This window comes from Lolium perenne, chromosome 6, assembly GCF_019359855.2.
Source record: "Lolium perenne isolate Kyuss_39 chromosome 6, Kyuss_2.0, whole genome shotgun sequence".
NCBI lineage: Eukaryota > Viridiplantae > Streptophyta > Magnoliopsida > Poales > Poaceae > Lolium > Lolium perenne.
Genome location: NC_067249.2, coordinates 11087057 through 11104769, shown reverse-complemented (window position 1 = coordinate 11104769; position 17713 = coordinate 11087057). Strand labels below are relative to the sequence as shown.

The following is a 17713-nucleotide window of genomic DNA, read 5'->3' as shown; positions in this document are numbered from 1 at the left end:
TGAACAAATTAAAACCGATTTCACTCATAGATCACGAGTAAGTACAAAGCAGTAAGCAATGCACCACAGAAAATATATAACTTCACTTCATTAGTCATTACGATGCAAGATTTCGCCGGTCTAGTTATTTTTTCCTTGTCAAGAACAAAGCCATGCTATATCAAGCAACAAAGCGATCATAATATCCCACGCCGGCCGGTGCCCGGCGGTACCACGTACGACTCAAATTAAGTCTCAAACGATGGAGACTTCCATGGACCTGACGCAGGGGCTACCTCACGACCTCCTCGCCGACGTCCTCGGCCGCCTCCATCCATCGCCGCGCAGCCTCGCGGCGTCCCGCTGCGTCTCCAAGGCGTGGTGCATCGTCGTCGACGCCCACCGGCTGCTCACTGACCTCTTGCCGCACGCACCCGCTGGCCCTGCCGGCATGCTCGTGCACGCGCGTCGGCCAGTGAACAACTCCTCCAAAGCACTTGTCGCTCATGCCGCGCGCCAACCGAAATCGCGCGCCGCCTTGGACTAGTTGGATACCCAGGACGCCGAATGCTTGACGGTCAGGCAACACTGCAATGGCCTCCCTCCTCCTCCTGCTGGGAGACGAAAAGGTGAGTCCGGCCACGCGGAAGTGGGCGACCTTACCTCGTGCCCCTCCCATGCATGTTCACGCGCGCCAGGGTTGGAGGACGTCTTTCGCGCCAATACTTACATGGGCTGCCATGACCAGTCGTCTTGTGCGCAGATGAAGTGGGCCTCGAAGCGTGACGTCCACCTTCGTCCTCTGCTACAAAATCTCCGCCGGCCCTTCCCAGCACGGTGATGGTCAACCAAAATCTCTGGCCTCCACGCAATGCGCGCGCGCGCGTCCAAGCTGTTAGGAATAAATTAGGCTAATCAAGCAGCTCGCAGATTCAGTAGAATATTCCCTATAGCACTTAGCATACTAGGGAATTGTCCAATCGCTGTGTTTAGCGAACAGTTGTGTCCTTTCCGAAGAGACATAAGTATTGTAATCGACATGTGCTCCGACTGTTGAGGCCATATAAATAATCCGCGGTCTCTATCAATGAAAAGCAATCATTCACTTCCAATCTCTGTATCTCTTCACGCCATCAGCACTGTTCTGCCCCGAGCGAATAGGCCAAAGAGAGAAGTACATAGAAAGGTAAGAAAGGGATGGATTCCCTGCTTTTGCTTTTGCTCGCTTTGTGGCACGAGAGAACCGCTGCCGCTTCCATGCTCGTCGCCGGACCATCGTTCAAAACTTCGGCCACCGCCAAAACAGGAACGGCGGCCTCCGCCACCGCATGGCACCGCTTGGTGCCCCTCACCGGCACTACGACCATGGTGGTGGCCTCCGTCGCCGCCACGACTATGGTCGGCGCCACCACTGCGGCCTCCGTTGGGCGCAGCGCCGCCACTACCCTGGACCAGGACCGAGTACTAGGGCAGTCTTGCCCCGGGAAGAAATCCAGGCCATGCCAGTGGCGGTTGCTACGGTACCGGAGGTTGCAGCCGCGCAAGAAATCGTCGCTGTGCCGGAGGTCGCTGAAGAACAAATCGTTGATGCCGTGTACGAGGATGAGGCCTCTGCCACTAGCATCACCGCGGACGCCGACGACCTGCTCCCTCCTCCGCCGGCCTTCGCCATCCCGCCCATGGAATGGCTGTTGGGCGGGCCGAGCGCCAGTTCGCAAATTAACGAAGAATTTGAGGCGCTGCCTCCACTGGTGTACTACTAGCGCCACGGGTTCGGCCCCTGCATCCCATCTCCAACGCCCTCCGGCGAGGACCCGGCGCACTTCGCCCCGCCGGGTTATGACCCCTTGTCGGAGATGGAGGAGGAGAACAACGTTGCAGCCGCTGCTCACGTCGTCCTGTCGCTCCCCGGCCTCAATCTCCTTGCGCCAGATGAGGAGAAGGCCAAGGACACGGCGCCTTCAGCCGCCCTTCCGACGCCCTCATCGGAGGCACGCGTGCTACTCCGTTGCTTCGCGTCGACCATGGTGGCTCGCCCCGCCGGCATCCGCAGAGCTACTTGGTCCCCCGAGGCCCCCGGCCTCGCCGGCCGCATCGCGGAGATCCGCCTCAACGAGGCTGCTCCTCACTTCCCCTCCTCGTCCGCGGAAGAATCAAGCCGGCACTGAATCGCCAGCCAGCCCCGGCGTGAAGCAGGGCAGGGGAATCGAGGAGATCGAGGGAGGAGGCCGACGGGATTATTCTTGAAGTCGCCCACCTCGACCACTTTTCTTTTGACCTCTGGTCCAGGCATCGCTCACTAGGGGTGTGTTCGTTTTTTGGATGGGGTGAAATAGAATGGAACCATTCCATTCCACTGTCACGGAACCATTCCATCCCTGTGTTCGGTTTCGACAAAAAATTGTCACGAAACGGTTCCATCCCTGTGTTCGGTTTTGGAATGGGATGAGAATGGAATGGAATGGGTGAGATAGTCACCCGATTAATTATTCTAAACTCGATTAATTATTTGCTAAACTTGATTAAGTATTGCTAAACTTGGTTAATTATTGCTAAACTTAATTAATCAGCGTGTGACAGTCACCCGTTCCACCTCGTCCGGCCGAATCGGAGAAACCACTTCATTCCGGATCTAAGGGAATATTCCATTTGGAGGAACCACTTCATTCCCTTCCAGTTTGCAACCGAACGCAGGAACGGGCTCTGAGTGCGGAACGGTTCCATTCCATTCCACCCCATCCCCAAACCGAACACACTCTAGGCCCGTGTCCTGAAAAGCCTGCAGCCTCATGTTGCTACTGCCTCGTGACAAACAAAGATAGACTAATCTAGTACTTACATATTTTGCAGTCTAGCTCTGATGTTTCTAGCAACTTGTAGATCTAACAAGTAGCGTATCAACTATTTTTATTCAGTTTAACAGTGTATTGTGATATAAATACATATTTCTAGACCCTATGTCTATTAGAGATTACAAGTATGTAATGTGCCATGTTATTAATATATTTGCCTCTAGCATATAATAACATGTTATTTGGTACAACAATTTTATCTCGTGCTCTAAATTCATCCGCGTCCAAATTGTTCCTCTAGAACAAATTTGTTGCTTACCAAAATAAATTTTACTATCAAGTAAAATTAATTAAATGCATGATCATACATGCAGGAAAAATGGGTGATATCAGTAAAAAAGAATTCCAAGAACTACAATGATGGAAGTAACTATCTATCATGGGCCACGGATATGAAAATAAATTTAATTGGTCGTGGCCTTGGTCCCGTGGTTACCACACCCCCCGAAAATGCTACAGAAATACCTCAAATGGTAAAGTATGCGGCATTACATTTCATAAGGCACCACCTCCATCATGATTTGAAGAATGAATACTTGATGGAGGAGGACCCACTAGCTTTATGGAACTCCTTTAAGGAGAGATATGACCAACAAAAAGCGGTTATGTTGCTGGAAGCCGAGAGAGAATGGTCTCTCATAAGGTTCCAGGACAAGTCCGTTGCGGCATATAATTCTGTCGTGCATAAAGTTAACTCCAAACTGAGATTCTGCAATAAGCAAGTTTCAGATGAAGATTTAATAGAGAAGACCTTATGCACTTTCCATCCCTCGATGAGGATATTGCAACAGCAATATCGTCAACAAAAATATACGAAGTATTCTGAGCTTATATACACATTACTTCAGGCCGAGAAGCATGATGAACTTCTCATGAAAAATCACAATGCTCGCCCAACGGGTGCCATGCCGATCCCTGAAGCACATGCTAATGCTCATTTTGCTAATAAATTCGGAAACCATAAGAGGAACTTCCGAAAATTCAAGGGAAAGTGGAAGAATAATGGTCAAAGGACCAATGGTCAATTTAAGGGGAAAGGTCATTTCAAGAAAAATGATCAAAATGATAACTCTCAAGTTTGTCAAAGGTATGGATGTGCGAATCACCGTACAAACAAATGTCGTATTCCCAAGCACCTAGTGGATCTATACATGAAGTATGGAGGAAAAGGGAAGCAAGTTCATGGAAATAAGGTTGAAGCTCAATTCAATGCTATTGAAGACAACCCTCAAGCCAGTCCTTCTCAAAGTGCTATTGAAGAATTCAAGCCAAAGGACAATATCATCCTCGATGAAGACATGCTTGTGGATTACACCCAAGATGTTTTTGGAGACCTCAATTGATCTCCTAAACAATTGGTGTCACTTAGCTATTCAAATAACACAATGTGTTGTATATTCGATAACAATAAGTGGAACAAAGTCTTTCAGACTACATGTATTGTATTATGTGAATCAGACATAATATTGTAATTTATTTATATTTCGAATTTGTAATATAATACTATGTATGTAACTGATGAATATATGAATAAAATAAATTTATTCTAAAATATTCTCTTTCTATTTTTAGAAAATTTACGGGAAAAAAATCCGATGGAAGAAGAATTATGTTTAGTGGATAGTGCTACTACTAACACAATTTTAAGGGAAACAAAATTCTTCCAAACTCTTACTAAGAGAAAGGAAGATATTATGACCATAATCGGGAGTAACAAAGAAATAATTGGTTCAGGAAGAGCCATATTCACACTCCCTATAGGTACTACTATTGTAATTCAGAATGCACTCTTGTATCCTGAATCAACATGTACCCTTATAAATTTCAAAGATATCCGATCAAATGATTTCCATCTTAAACTGTTAAGATGGATAAGAAAGAATATTTGCTTTTGACAAAAAGCGATGGATATGAGGAACAAACTCTTGAAAAATTCCCTTCATTTTCTTACGAATTATACTTTACATACATTAAACCCGTACCTTATGTTGCGTACAAATAATTTTTCAAAATCTTGATAAATTCAAGACTTGGCACGATCGCCTTGGTCATCCTAGAATAGGTATGTTGAGAAAAATTATAAGCAATTCTATTGGTCATAATTTACCAATTAAAAGATTTCCTAAGTCATCAGACTTCGTATGCACCACATTTGCTACTGGGAAATTAATTATTAAACCATCCCACCTTAAAGTTAAAAATGAGTCGCTTAATTTTTTTAAAAGAATTCAAGGAGATATATGTGGTCCAATACAACATCTATCTGGACCATTTAGGTATTTTATGGTGCTAATTTATGCATCTACTAGATGGTCACTTGTGTGTTTATTATCAACACGTAATCATGCCTTTGCCAAATTAATAGCTCAAATTATCAAATTAAGAGCAAATCATCCTGAACACAGGATTAAAACAATAAGAATGGATAATACGGCTGAATTCAGTTCACGCGCATTAAATGATTATTGTATGGCCTTAGGCATTCATCTAGAACATTTTGTACCTTATGTTCATACTCAAAATGGATTGGTTGAATGTTTAATCAAAAGAGTAAAATTAATTGCTAGACCATTCTTGCAGAATTGCAATTTACCAACCTCTTGTTGGGGACATGCGGTTTTACACGCCGCAGATCTGATACAAGTCACACCAATTGCATATCATGAAACTTCCCCATTTCAAATAGTATGAGACAATCAGCCAAGTATTTCCCACCTGCGAAAATTCGGTTGCGCTGTATACGTACCGATATCACCACCGCAGCGTACCTCCATGGGCCCCCATAGAAAAATTGGAATCTATGTGGGATATAAATCTCCGTCAATTATAAAATATTTAGAACCCCTAACAGGGGACCTGTTTACAGCCCGGTACGCTGATTCAATTTTTGATGAGGACCATTTCCCGGCATTAGGGGAAGAAATAAACCACAAAGAATGCCAGGAAATTGATTGGAATGTAACAGGCATCCAATTCTTAGATCCACGTACTAAAGAATCTGAATCTGAAGTTCAGAGAATAGTAGATTTACAACACTTTGCAAATAACTTGCCAGACGCATTTACTGATCACAAAGGTGTCACTAAATCATATATCCCTGCAGTCAATGCACCAGAGCGAGTAGAGGTACCAAATAAAACTACTCAACTCCCAATTGCAAATAAAAGGGGGATAAATCTGGTCTCAAGGGAAAAGGCTTCTCCAAAGCCACCGCAGAAACAAAGGAAATCTATGACGGTAAATGCAAATCAACCTGAAGTTGATAGACACTAAGATGATGTTCAACATCAGTAACCTAGCATAAATGTGCACACAAATTCTAATGCTGGGACATCGAAACAGCCAGACGCCGTTGTTATGGGAAATCACACGGTGCCTGAAGAAATCAATGAAATTTCCATAAACTATATCGATTCGGGAGAATCATACAATAGAAAGACTACACTTGTCGACACATATTTCTCCTCTAAAATTGCTAAACCCTTCAACTGGATCCAGAGCCAAAATCTATGAAAGAGTGCCTCAAACGCTCGGATTGGCCTAAATGGAAGGAGGCAATTGAGGCAGAACTGCGCTCGCTTAATAAAAGAGAGGTATTCTCTAAAGTAATACCTACTCCTCAAAAAATCTTCCCTGTGGGAGCTAAATGGGTTTTCGTTCGAAAAAGGAACGAAAATAATGAGGTGGTGAGATATAAAGCGAGACTAGTAGCACAAGGGTTTACGCAGAGACCTGGTATCGACTACGACGATACATATTCTCTTGTAATGAGTGGAATTACGTTTCGATATTTAATATCATTGGCAGTACAAATGAATTTATCAATGTAGTTAATGGATGTAGTGACCGCATATCTATATGGGTCACTCGATGCGGATATTTATATGAAAGTCCGTGATGGACTTAAAATCCCTAATCCAAACACAAATCGCAACATGTATTGTGTAAAATTACAAAAGTCACTCTATGGCTTAAAGCAGTCGGGTAAAATGTGGTATAACCAGCTTAGTGAGTTCGTTCTTCAGAAAGGATACTCAAATAATGATGATTTCCCATGCGTTTTCATAAAGAAATCCTTAAAAGGATTTTGCATCATCTCAGTTTATGTTGATGACCTCAACATTATTGGTAACGCGGCAGATATATCTGTAGCACGCAATCATTTAATGACGGAGTTTGAGATGAAGGATTTGGGAAAAACCAAATTCTGCTTAGGTTTATAACTTGAGCATCTTCCCTCGGGAATACTCGTTTATCGACCCGCATATATTTAGAAAGTTTTGGAAAAAATCAATATGGATAAATCATATCCATCCAAAACACCCATGGTCTTTAGATCCCTTGATATGGAAAAGGATCCATTTAGACCTAGGGATGATAACGAAGATGAATTGGGACCTGAGTTTCCATACCTTAGTGCAATAGGAGCACTAACGTGGGATATTCACTTTGGCTCATAGGAGCATTTGCTATCACTATGTGAATCAACATTTCGAAGTGTCAAAAAATTCTAAAGTAAAATTTTTCATGTACATCTACATATTTTATGTTCGTGCACAAGTTTTCAAAAGAAACTAAAAAAATTTGTGGCTCCTGTAAAAAAGACAAATTTTAATGCTATAACACGACTACGTACAAGACATTTTTTGTCTTTTTTGTACACGCCACATAAAATATTGTTTCTCCATGAAAACCTGTGCACTAACAAAGAATGTCACGATGTACACCAAAAAATTTATGTCAGAATTTTTTGACATTTTTAAAATTGTTTTTTAATTATTTTGTATAATGGGAGCATTTGCTCCTATGAGCCAAAACGCCACCTCCCACTAATGTATCTTGCTAATTGTACTAGGCCAGATATTGCCTTCGCAGTAAATTTACTGGCTAGACATAGTGCAGCTCCAACAAAACGCCATTGGGCTGGAGTGAAGAATATCTTCAGGTATTTACAAGGTATCAAAGATATTGGTTTATTCTATCAGAAAAATCAAGACATGACTTTGAATGCTGGCTATCTTTCTGATCCCCATAATGCTAGATCACAAACTGGATTTGTATTTTTATATGGTGGAACTGCTATATCATGGAAGTCAACTAAACAGACTGTAGTAGCAACTTCCACTAACCACTCTGAAATAATTGCATTATATGAAGCTTCACGTGAGTGTGTATGGCTTCGCAGAGTGATTAATCACATCCAGACCTCATGCGGTATAGATTCATTAGAATTACCAACTATTATCTATGAAGATAATGCTGCATGTGTTGCTCAAATGCATATGGGATATATTAAAAGTAATATCACAAAACATATTGCTCTAAAACTATTCTTTCCTCATGAATTACAGAAAAACTGAGAAATTAACATTTTGCAAACAAAATCTTGTGACAATCTTGCAGATTTGTTCACTAAGTCTTTACTAGCATTTTTGGAGGACATACTTGGATTGAAGAAAATCAAGTTCTTACAAGTCTAAGGACTATCAGGATGTTCGCATTCAAGACGCTATGGATGATTACAAGACATCTAAGATTTTGAAGACAGCGTTGTCCAAGGGGGAGTGTTAGGAATAAATTAGCTTTAGATTTAGGCTAATCAAGCAATTAGCAGATTCCGTAGAATATTCCCTATAGCAGTTAGCATATTAGGGAATTGTCCAATCGCTGTGTTTAGCGAACAGTTATGTCCTTTCTGAAGAGACACAAGTATTGTAACCGACATGTACTCCCGACTGTTGAGGCCATATAAATACCCGCAGTCTCTATCAATGAAAAGCAATCATTCACTTCCAATCTCTGTACCTCTTCACAAGCCACAGCGCGTCCAGTGTCAACCAACAGTGCCAGCCTGGCTCCAGCGAGCGAGCGGGGCGGGGCGGGGCGGATGGATTTTGCTCCATACACGTGTACCCCTGGGTTCGGACTTGATCGATACGTTGTTTTCTTTCCCACATACATCCAGCTACCTTATTTTCTTTTTTATCAACTCAGCACGGAGGCAACTCAACTCAGCGCGCGCGCGTACTACACAATATACGAGTATTACTTAATCACAACCCAACCCATCGATTGCCAACCTAATTAAAATCCAAGCGCCTTCCCAAATATTAACTTGTTCATCTTCGCCAACTCTCCATATACGACCTCGGTTACAAGCCTGCATTCGTTGTAGAATACTCTGCCACGTAAAGGAACTTCCACTTTTTAGTTTTGCCTTTAAAAGATTTCCATGTGGATAGTATTTAGCTCCAACAACTCTTGCGCAAAGTAAATCCGGTTCCTCCATAAGCCTCCAACATTGTTTCGCTAACACTGTAGTATTAAAAGTATGCAAATCACGAAAATCCATACCTCCTCTGTCCTTCGGTATACACAATTTTCACCATGTTAACCAGCACATCTTCATGTGGCCATTATCATCAACCCACTATAATTGTGAAATAGCGTTTGTAATATATACCCTTGCATATGTTCTTCGGTATATTGAATAATACATCACAAACACAAATATTGATTGACTAGCAATAAATTAACATTGCGCCATGCATACTTTGTATTTTGTAGCTTGGGGGAAAACGTACACTTTCTACTATAAAGAACGTGTGCTCTCATTTCATTCCGAGGCTCTAAGCAACCAAAAATATCTTGGACATTATTAAAACAAAATTATGAGATTATTGTCCACATGCCAAACTAGGAAATTTCAACATTTTTTTTTCTAAGTTTTGCTAAAGTTTGGCTTCACTATTTTAAGCTACACTTTTATGCTAGCCAACTTTGAAACCAAACAGGCCCTTAGTGATACCCACCACTTCAGCCCGACCTAGCGCGACCTTGGCCCAGAAACAAACCCAAACACAAAAAGATTGGAAAAAAAGAACACATCACTCTCGTCCCGTGCCCAGGCCAGCGACGGCGGCTGCCCTACGCCGCCGCCTTCCGCTCCGACTGCCGTTGCGCCTCCATCTTCTCTCTTCCCGCCGTCAGCAGCAGCGTGTCGCCGCCGACTGTGCCGGCGCCCGAGCCGGTGGAGCTCCGATATGCCATTTCCAGGAGCCGAGGCGAGGTGGTGATCGTGGTACGGATCTTGGCTTCGGGCATCCTAGCTAGCGCCAGGAGAGAAGAAAACGCCAGCCCAGCCCGGATGAGCCGCCGACTTTCCACGCCGGCCCCGCTGGACGACGACGACCTCCTCGGGGAGATCCTGCTCCGCCTCCCTCCGCAGCCTTCCTCTCTCCCGCGCGCGTCCCTCGTCTGCGCGCGATGGCGCAGCGTCCTCTCTGACCCTCAGTTCCACGGCCGCTTCCGCAAGCGCCACGGGAAGCCTCCGCTGCTGGGCTTCTTCACGGGAGACGTTGGCAGAAGACATGTCTTCACCCCTGTCCTGGACTCGCCCGATCGCATCCCCGCCGCCCGATTCTCCGTGCCGTGGAGCCGCAAAGGTTACGACTGCTGGGACTTCCGCGGCTGCCGCCACGGCCTCGCCGTCCTCGTCAATGACCGCGGGCGCGGGGTTGTCGTGTGGGACCCAGTCACCGGCCAGCACCGCCGCCACCGCGTGCCTTTCTCGCCGAACCCCCGCTACGGCAGCATATGGCAGTCTTCCTGGCACTGGCACCCCGCGGTGATGTGCACAAACGCGGAGCATGGGCATGCGCATGGTGATTGCTTCTCGAGCCCTTTTAAGTTGGTTTTGATGTGTAAGGGACCAACACACGCATTTGCTTGCGTCTACAATTCGGTGTCTGGTGTGTGGGGAAATATTATCTCGACGGCGACTACCAGTAGTAGTATCTTGTCAAGGCCTGGCATCCTCGTCGGGAATGCACTTCACTGGTTGTTTCGTGCAGGTGGTGGTGTCCTTGTGTTTGATACTGAAAAGCAGAGCCTTGGTGTGATCGATAAGCCGGCGGACATCAATGTTACCGACTGCTGGTCCTGTCAGCTCTTACGGACAGGTGATGATGGTAACCTTGGCCTCGCTGTTCTGTCAAAAGACTCGAAACCGAGCATCCAATTATGGAAAAGGCAATCACAGTCTAGTGGTGTTGTCAAATGGGTGCTTCTTCAGAAAACTATTCAATTGGAAGGGCTCTTTGAATCGAGAATGTTTAGCGCCTCCAGAAACGCGTTGATGGTGGGGTATGACGAGGACTCAAATGAGATTGTTCTGAGTACATATGTTGGTGTGTTCATCCTCCAAATCGAGTCGAAGCTCTTCAGAACTGTCAGTAAAAGACTCCCCTTGGATGACAAGATGTTTTATCCCTACAAAAATTTCTATACTGCAGGTAATACCTTGTATGATTATTATTTTTGCAATATTTTCAATGTGATTAAGCGTCAGGACGTCAAGTGGATATATAAGAATAAGTTTAGTCGTTTGTTTTCTTATCAGTCTGGGGATCTTCTAGTAATCAAGCAATGTAGTTATTATGGTCGGTCTGACCTATACTCGCAGGAAGCAATCTAGTTCCTTATATTATTACTAGGCTAAATTAAATCTAGAACAAAAATATAGTTATAGCTCTTGCTTCCTGGCCATTTGTAAACTATGTTGATGTGCATGTATTGATCTTCTCGGCATTTATTTTCTATCATTTGGTTCAACAACCGCATTAAAAGAATGGTGTGAAATCATCTGATATGTGATTTTTTTTTGAAACTGATATGTGAAATATTAGTCAATTGATTGCAACATTTTGAAGCTTAAAAGTTCCATTCGATACATTTCCCTGCAAGAGACTGTTTGTTTTGATTGATCTTGATACCAATCATCAATTCTTAGCAACATAGATTCTATGTTCGTATAAAAAAAAAATACTAGTTTCTTAAATTCGAATGGTACTGGTAGTGCTCCTTTTTTTTCACCAAGGTGTCTCAGTTTGCATATTTTGTTTGGACACATTAGAACGAACTGGTACATATTCCCTCCTTAGCAATTTCGGTTGATTGCGTTTTCTCTGAATATCTAAACAGTCTTAATATGTCTTGCTAAAGGATTATTATTGTTCTCTCTTGTACCTGAGAGTAGATTTGATTTCATAGTGTACATGTCACGAGAGCTTGCCATGCATGCAATCTCATTATGCCACTTGTCCTTGTTTTTTCATTGGTTTTGGTGGGCTTCTTTTGCTCGTAGGCAGAGAAGTTGGGTGGAAATGGGTCAATCCGGAATTGTGAACAATGATTGCTAATGTGCCATGTTGGTTGAATAAGGTATTTTGATTTTTTTCCCTTATGTGTTGTATCTCTTTTGCTTGGTTACTCAATTTATAAGATGATGTATGAACTGTAGTTTCAGGTTTCTAGTGCATGAAGTTGATTAAGTTCTGCATTGCCAAGTTCTTACATTTCAAAAAGCACGCCTTTGAGTTACATACGAGATGTTTTTGTTTTGTATTCCTGAGCTTCTCATATAAGCACCTGATATACAAACTGGATCTCGAATTACTTTAACTATCAAGGATGTTTAGTTTTTGCCTCTGATGGAGGTGTTGAGTGACTGATCTTTTACTATGTTTCAGCCTTTCAGTGCCATCACAAAATAGTTATTCTATTGCTGTTCTCGGTCTGCAATGTTAGTTTTGTCTGATAGTGCTGGGATCTAGATCCAGCTCTGATATTATCGTATAATTTGCACAACTCTAAAGTCAATGCTTACTGCTGGAGTCATACAAACATTGGCATTTCTGTGAGAGAGTAGTAGAAATTGGTCTGACCGTGATGGCATGAATTGTTCTGCAGGTTTCTAGAGTTGCATCCGGTCTGCTGCAAGTCTGAGTCACACATCTGGCTGTTCGGTGTAGGCTGTTCCATTTTATACGCTGTGTGACATGTGATACGGTCGACGCTGAAATTGTACTCCTCTATGCACTATGCAGTATATGTAGGTTCATTAGTGAACTTGCTTCAGTTAATAGTTGGCTCTGCGATGTGAGGTGCTAAACACATTCTCTTCGTGAAGTCCCTGTCTAGTTGATATTTTGCCTAGGTTTTCATGAGCATGCTACTTGATAAGGTTACTTTGTTTTTTTCTAAGTGCAAGACAAATCTTGTGCAATGCTTTACTTGAAGAAACAACAGATACCTCTTTTTGCCTCAGTGTGTGTATATATAGGCCCATGTCATGCACTATGCCTTCAATAGTAAAGAGTGTTTACTTGAGAAAATTCTTGATTTAGTTTTCAGAGCTAGCCCAGTTCTGGGTCTGCTATTGAATTTTTCTTGTTCCTGATATACACCAAAGTAATGGAAGGCTTCACTTGGGCCTCCTGTGCTGCTATGATGAGCTATCCTGGGCCAATGGTAATGGAAGGACAATCAAAACCTGGGATGATCTATGGTATGGGTTTTGCTGCCTTTCTACTTATTTTCCGCCTTTCCAGTTTGCAATATTATCGATGAGAAATCAACAACCATTTTTGAATGAGAAGTAGGTGTAACATCCCTGTTTTAGCAAACCCTAATTAGAATTTGTTTGTGCATCATGAGCAGCATCATATAAAATGCATTAGGAAGAATTTGCATTTTAAAATAAAGTGGAAACCCTAACATTCCAATGTTCTATCTCTATTTGAAATGTGTTCAAATGTTTGAAACCTCAAAACAAAAATAGTTGGTCTCTCAAATAATAATTGAAAGGCCACTGAATAATTTTCTCCTAAAGTTTGGAGTTATTTTTGAACTCCAAAAATGTGCCAAATAACAAGATACTATTGTTTTAAACCCTGTTTTCAAAGTTTCAGGAAAACCCTCAAAGGCCAGGGGCTTTTTACAAAAATATCTTTGTCTTCTTCCTTGGAACAGGGAACCTGCTCGGTGGAGCTCTCCCCGTCGTCGATCCCTCGACGAGATGAACGCCGCCGCTCGCCGTCCCTGGACGAGGGGATAAGGATCCCGACGCCCTCTCCCTGCCCCCTATCCTCTCCTCTCTCGCGCGCTGCCCCTCTCTGGCTCTGCAAGTGCGCGCGCCCAACCCTAGCTACGCGCCGGCCGCCGCTTCTCCCCGCCGCTAGAGGCCTCCCCGCGCCACTCAGTCGACACCACTGGCTTTGCCTCCCTCCCCTCGGCCTCCCCCTTCGACGAATCGAGCCGGGGAGCTCTCAGACGCCCGCGATGTGCCCTTCTTCCCCGACACCGGCCGCCCCATCGCCGCCGTCCTCGACCTCCCCCGCGCTCGCCGGCCACCCCTACAGCATCCTGGTGAGCTGCTGAAGCTCCAGCGCCCGCCCCCTTTCTCTCTCCCCCTCCCAATCGTTGCCGCCTCGCGCACCCGTGGCTGGCCGTCGCGCTGCTCGCCGGCACGGCCGCTCCGGCGACCAAACCCGGGCGGCGCCGCCACCATGCGGTCACTCGCGCTCGTGCGCATCCGCCGCGCCAAACGGTGCATCCGGGGACGCCCTGGAGCGCCTGCGCTGCTCGTCGCCGGGGCCGGTCCGCCATGGTCAGCCACCGGCGGTTGACTCCGGTGGGACCCGACCGTCAGTTGTTTTTCTTTTATTTCTGTTCTTCTGTAAAAGAAAATTCCATGACAGGTGGGCCCCGGTCGTCAGAGATTTAACATTTTCCTAAATGTTTTAGAAATTAATAAAACCCTGACATGTGGGTCCAGTCTGTCAGGCTTTTAATATTTTCCAGGAATTCCCAGAAATTGGAGAAAATGGATAAAACTTGTTTAATTCATATCTTTTTCATTTTATATCAGAAAAATGTGTATAATATATCAAAATCTTCAGAAAAATGAGAGCTACACTTTAGTAAATATATCATGCATTGATAAACAACTTTAAAACCTAGTTGTTTTAGAAGAACTAAATCAACCCCTCTGAGGTTTTCGGAACTACTAACCCTAGTTCGCCGAAACCCAGTTAAATTGATGATGCCTTAGGGTTATTTCAGTACCTAATTAACATGTCATATCATCATACTTGTATGCGCATTGCATCGATGCCATGTGTTGATTGTTGTTTTACCCTTTCCGGTGTTTGCTTCTTCACGATCGATAGAGCACGAGTCCGAGCCGATGAAGATTGACAGCACCGAAGATCAATAATTGTCCACCGACGAACAAGTCAAGCATGCATCCAAGATCCACATTGGTTTGTCAGGGACAAAGGCAATCCCTAGCCTGGTTCATCTAAGTTTTACAAATGCTTTCATTCTGGTTACTTCATATTGCATGCGATTCAACTGTCTTTTATCGATAGGTAGAGTTATCCTATCTATTGCATGTTTCACCCTTGTAGCCTCAAATACATGATCCACTGCTCCTAGCATAACTAGGTTGGGCATGTGTGCGTCGGTAGAGCCTTTATCTCTTTATGCTTAGCCATGCTTAGTTTGTTACGCTACTACTCCGGTCTTCGGACTGGAGACATACAATCAAATGAATCTAGCATAACAGGTTGACGTGGTAAGTGTAGAGATGTTGTTAAACATGATTAAAGGCTTAGATGAGAGGCCACATTGGGATGTGGTGGGTTGTTTCGTTTCTGCCGACCCTAGGAATCGAGTTCTCGCCTCTTGAACCAAGACCGAGCGTACAACCACACGAGGCCCTATTATGGTACCCTCTCGACTCACTAACTTGCCTAGTAGATTCCATGAGTCACATAGTTTGCGTGTTATCTGGACATATGCATCGAAAACGTTTGTGAAAAGGTGCATAGCATAAAGGTAGGTAAGCGTGGCCGTGGTGGCTGGGGTTAGAGTCCCTGGGGAAACCCACCTCGCCTCACATCGTTAAGGACCGACTTCGGGACTTGACCCGTTACGGCGGAGCAATCCTTAGCGCGTGACTCATGGTCTCGGCGACAGCAAGGTAAAGGTCGTGGTCAGCCACCCTCTGTCGGCTTTCCAAGGAAGAGAGCTTATGATCTGGCATTAAGAGTCGGCTGGTACGTGTGGGTAAAGTTGTGCACCCCTACAGGGTTAAATCTTTTCGAAAAGTCGTGTCCACGGTTACGGACGACTTGGGAAAGGACGTGGAGATCATAGAGAACTTTAACCTGATCGTAAAACTTGGCAAACAATGTGTGTTTACGGATACCTTCTCCGGGTTGTTGAGGGGGTAATCCGAGGATAGTGGTTCGAGATGATGAAGATTGGTGGATACAATATGATGATCAACATAGATAGAGATGTCTCTCCCTTATCCCCTTTTAAAGATTCCGAGTAGTCGAGCTTCTCCTCTCTCTTGTCTTACAAAGGAAAACTAGCTTTACGCAAAAGAAACTCCACAGAAAGCCCGCATACCCGCTTTGCTAAAAGGTTGTACTAAGTCTTGCTGAGTCCCTGTACTCAGCTTTGCATGCTTTTATTTCAGAATAAGTCGCTCCAACAGATGGTGGGTTCTAGTCGACATCGACGAGTAGCTTGGGGTTCCCAGGTGGCAGCCTGGAATCTATGGGCTGGGACGTCGCCGTTATGCTCCTGGCCTCTTAGGCCTTTTGCTATCTTGCTATGTCTAATAGCATAACTTCGCTTCCGTTGATTGATGTATGTCAGGTCAGTGACCTCTGCTTGTAATACTTTGGTTCTTCGCTCGGTTATGAGCTTGTATTACTTCTTGAGTCGTAGAGTCACTGTTATGTTATCGATTCTCTCACTGTAGTCTCTCGAGCTCTAGGTTAGTCTTATATCAGACGAAGATCTGGTATTTGTCTAACCCTGATCCTGAGGGTGCCACAGGTTTTGGTATCAGAGCAGGACTGCCTGTAGGAAAACCCTTTCTACTGGTCGATGTTGAGTCTAGTGTTTGTGGAAACTATTTGAAAGCTAAAAGTATTTGCGAAAATCTAATTAGGCTTCTTTTTACTCCTTATATGGTATCGCTCTAATTCTAAAGTGCCTTACCTTGTGTTGATTTGAAAGTTTTTCTATCTCTTCCAGTCTTTCAGACTTAGGTGCCTCAGGGGCATGTCGTTTCTAAACCAGTTGACCTAGTGCAGAGTTCTCTAGAGTCGTGTGTGTTCTTTGCTTCCTCTTTGTTTTGTTTTGTTTCAACAGAGAGATCCCTTTCCATCATGATCTCTCTATTTTGTGGGTTCCACATCATTCTGTTCCAGGCTTCGAGGTTTCCTTTTTCCTTGTATGCCTCCTTTTTATTTTCTTGGGAAGTTTGGAAGCCTTGTATGACTTCTATAAGCTACATCATGATTACTACCTCGCAGTTTCCTCAGTGTCACTCATTTAGTAGTTACTTCTTTCTCGGGTTTTAACCCTTGGACTTGAACCTAAGGTCCCCGATTGTGCTAGATTCTATTTTATGAATCTTAGTATATGAAGATGGCCTTTAACCCAAGATCCATGCCATTGAACACTGGTGTTAATGTTCAAACATTACATCGGGATGTCTAAATCCAAATCAAGCTAGCCTTAAATCTTGTGGGTGTTGTCGTGTTGAATTGCGGCAATAAATATCTTCCCCTTCCACAGTAGGCAATATGGGACAATAACTGGTTTAGTAGATGTGTGAGAGTACTATTTGTATTTAACCTAGGATATGGGAACAAAATCCTGCATAGCCAAGCTGAGGCAACGAAATCCCCGAGCGTCACCTGGTGAGGGCCAGATCTGGGAGAGGGCAACTCCCCTCCCTCCTCCGCTAGGCCGTCCTCCTCGTCGGAGCTCTCCCCCACCTACGCCCAGAACCGCGAGCCTCTACCCCCTTGTAAACTCTGGCAGCAGGGAGGAGGGGCGCGTCTGCGCCTTAGCCTCCACCGCCGGCGGCATGCCGTCCTGGTCGCATATAGGTGTACGTCGCAACTTTCCTTTTTAATTTGCTACAGATTAAATTCTATTTATTATGTTTCTGTAAGCAGGCCATCTCTAAATTAATTTGCTGCCTTTTATTTTTTTGGGAGGGTGTATGGAAG

General features: G+C 44.3%; 1 protein-coding gene across 1 annotated transcript; it reads left to right on the top strand.

The window, feature by feature from the left end:
- The first annotated feature begins 9711 nt into the window (after nt 1–9711).
- Nucleotides 9712–12903, top strand: LOC127310877 (F-box protein At5g03970). The gene is made up of 3 exons (XM_051341508.2): nt 9712–11125; nt 11977–12053; nt 12582–12903. The coding sequence occupies exons 1-2, from the start codon at nt 9979–9981 to the stop codon at nt 12015–12017; spliced, it is 1188 nt and encodes a 395-aa protein (XP_051197468.1). The 5' UTR covers nt 9712–9978; the 3' UTR covers nt 12018–12053; nt 12582–12903.
- The last annotated feature ends 4810 nt before the right edge of the window (nt 12904–17713 follow it).

Bases quoted from the DNA above. Each gene is read 5' to 3' on its own strand.
- LOC127310877 (XM_051341508.2), top strand. From the start codon at position 9,979: ATGAGCCGCCGACTTTCCACGCCGGCCCCGCTGGACGACGACGACCTC. The intron at 11,126-11,976 runs GTAATACCTTGT...TTTTGCTCGTAG, and splicing joins CAAAAATTTCTATACTGCAG to GCAGAGAAGTTGGGTGGAAA.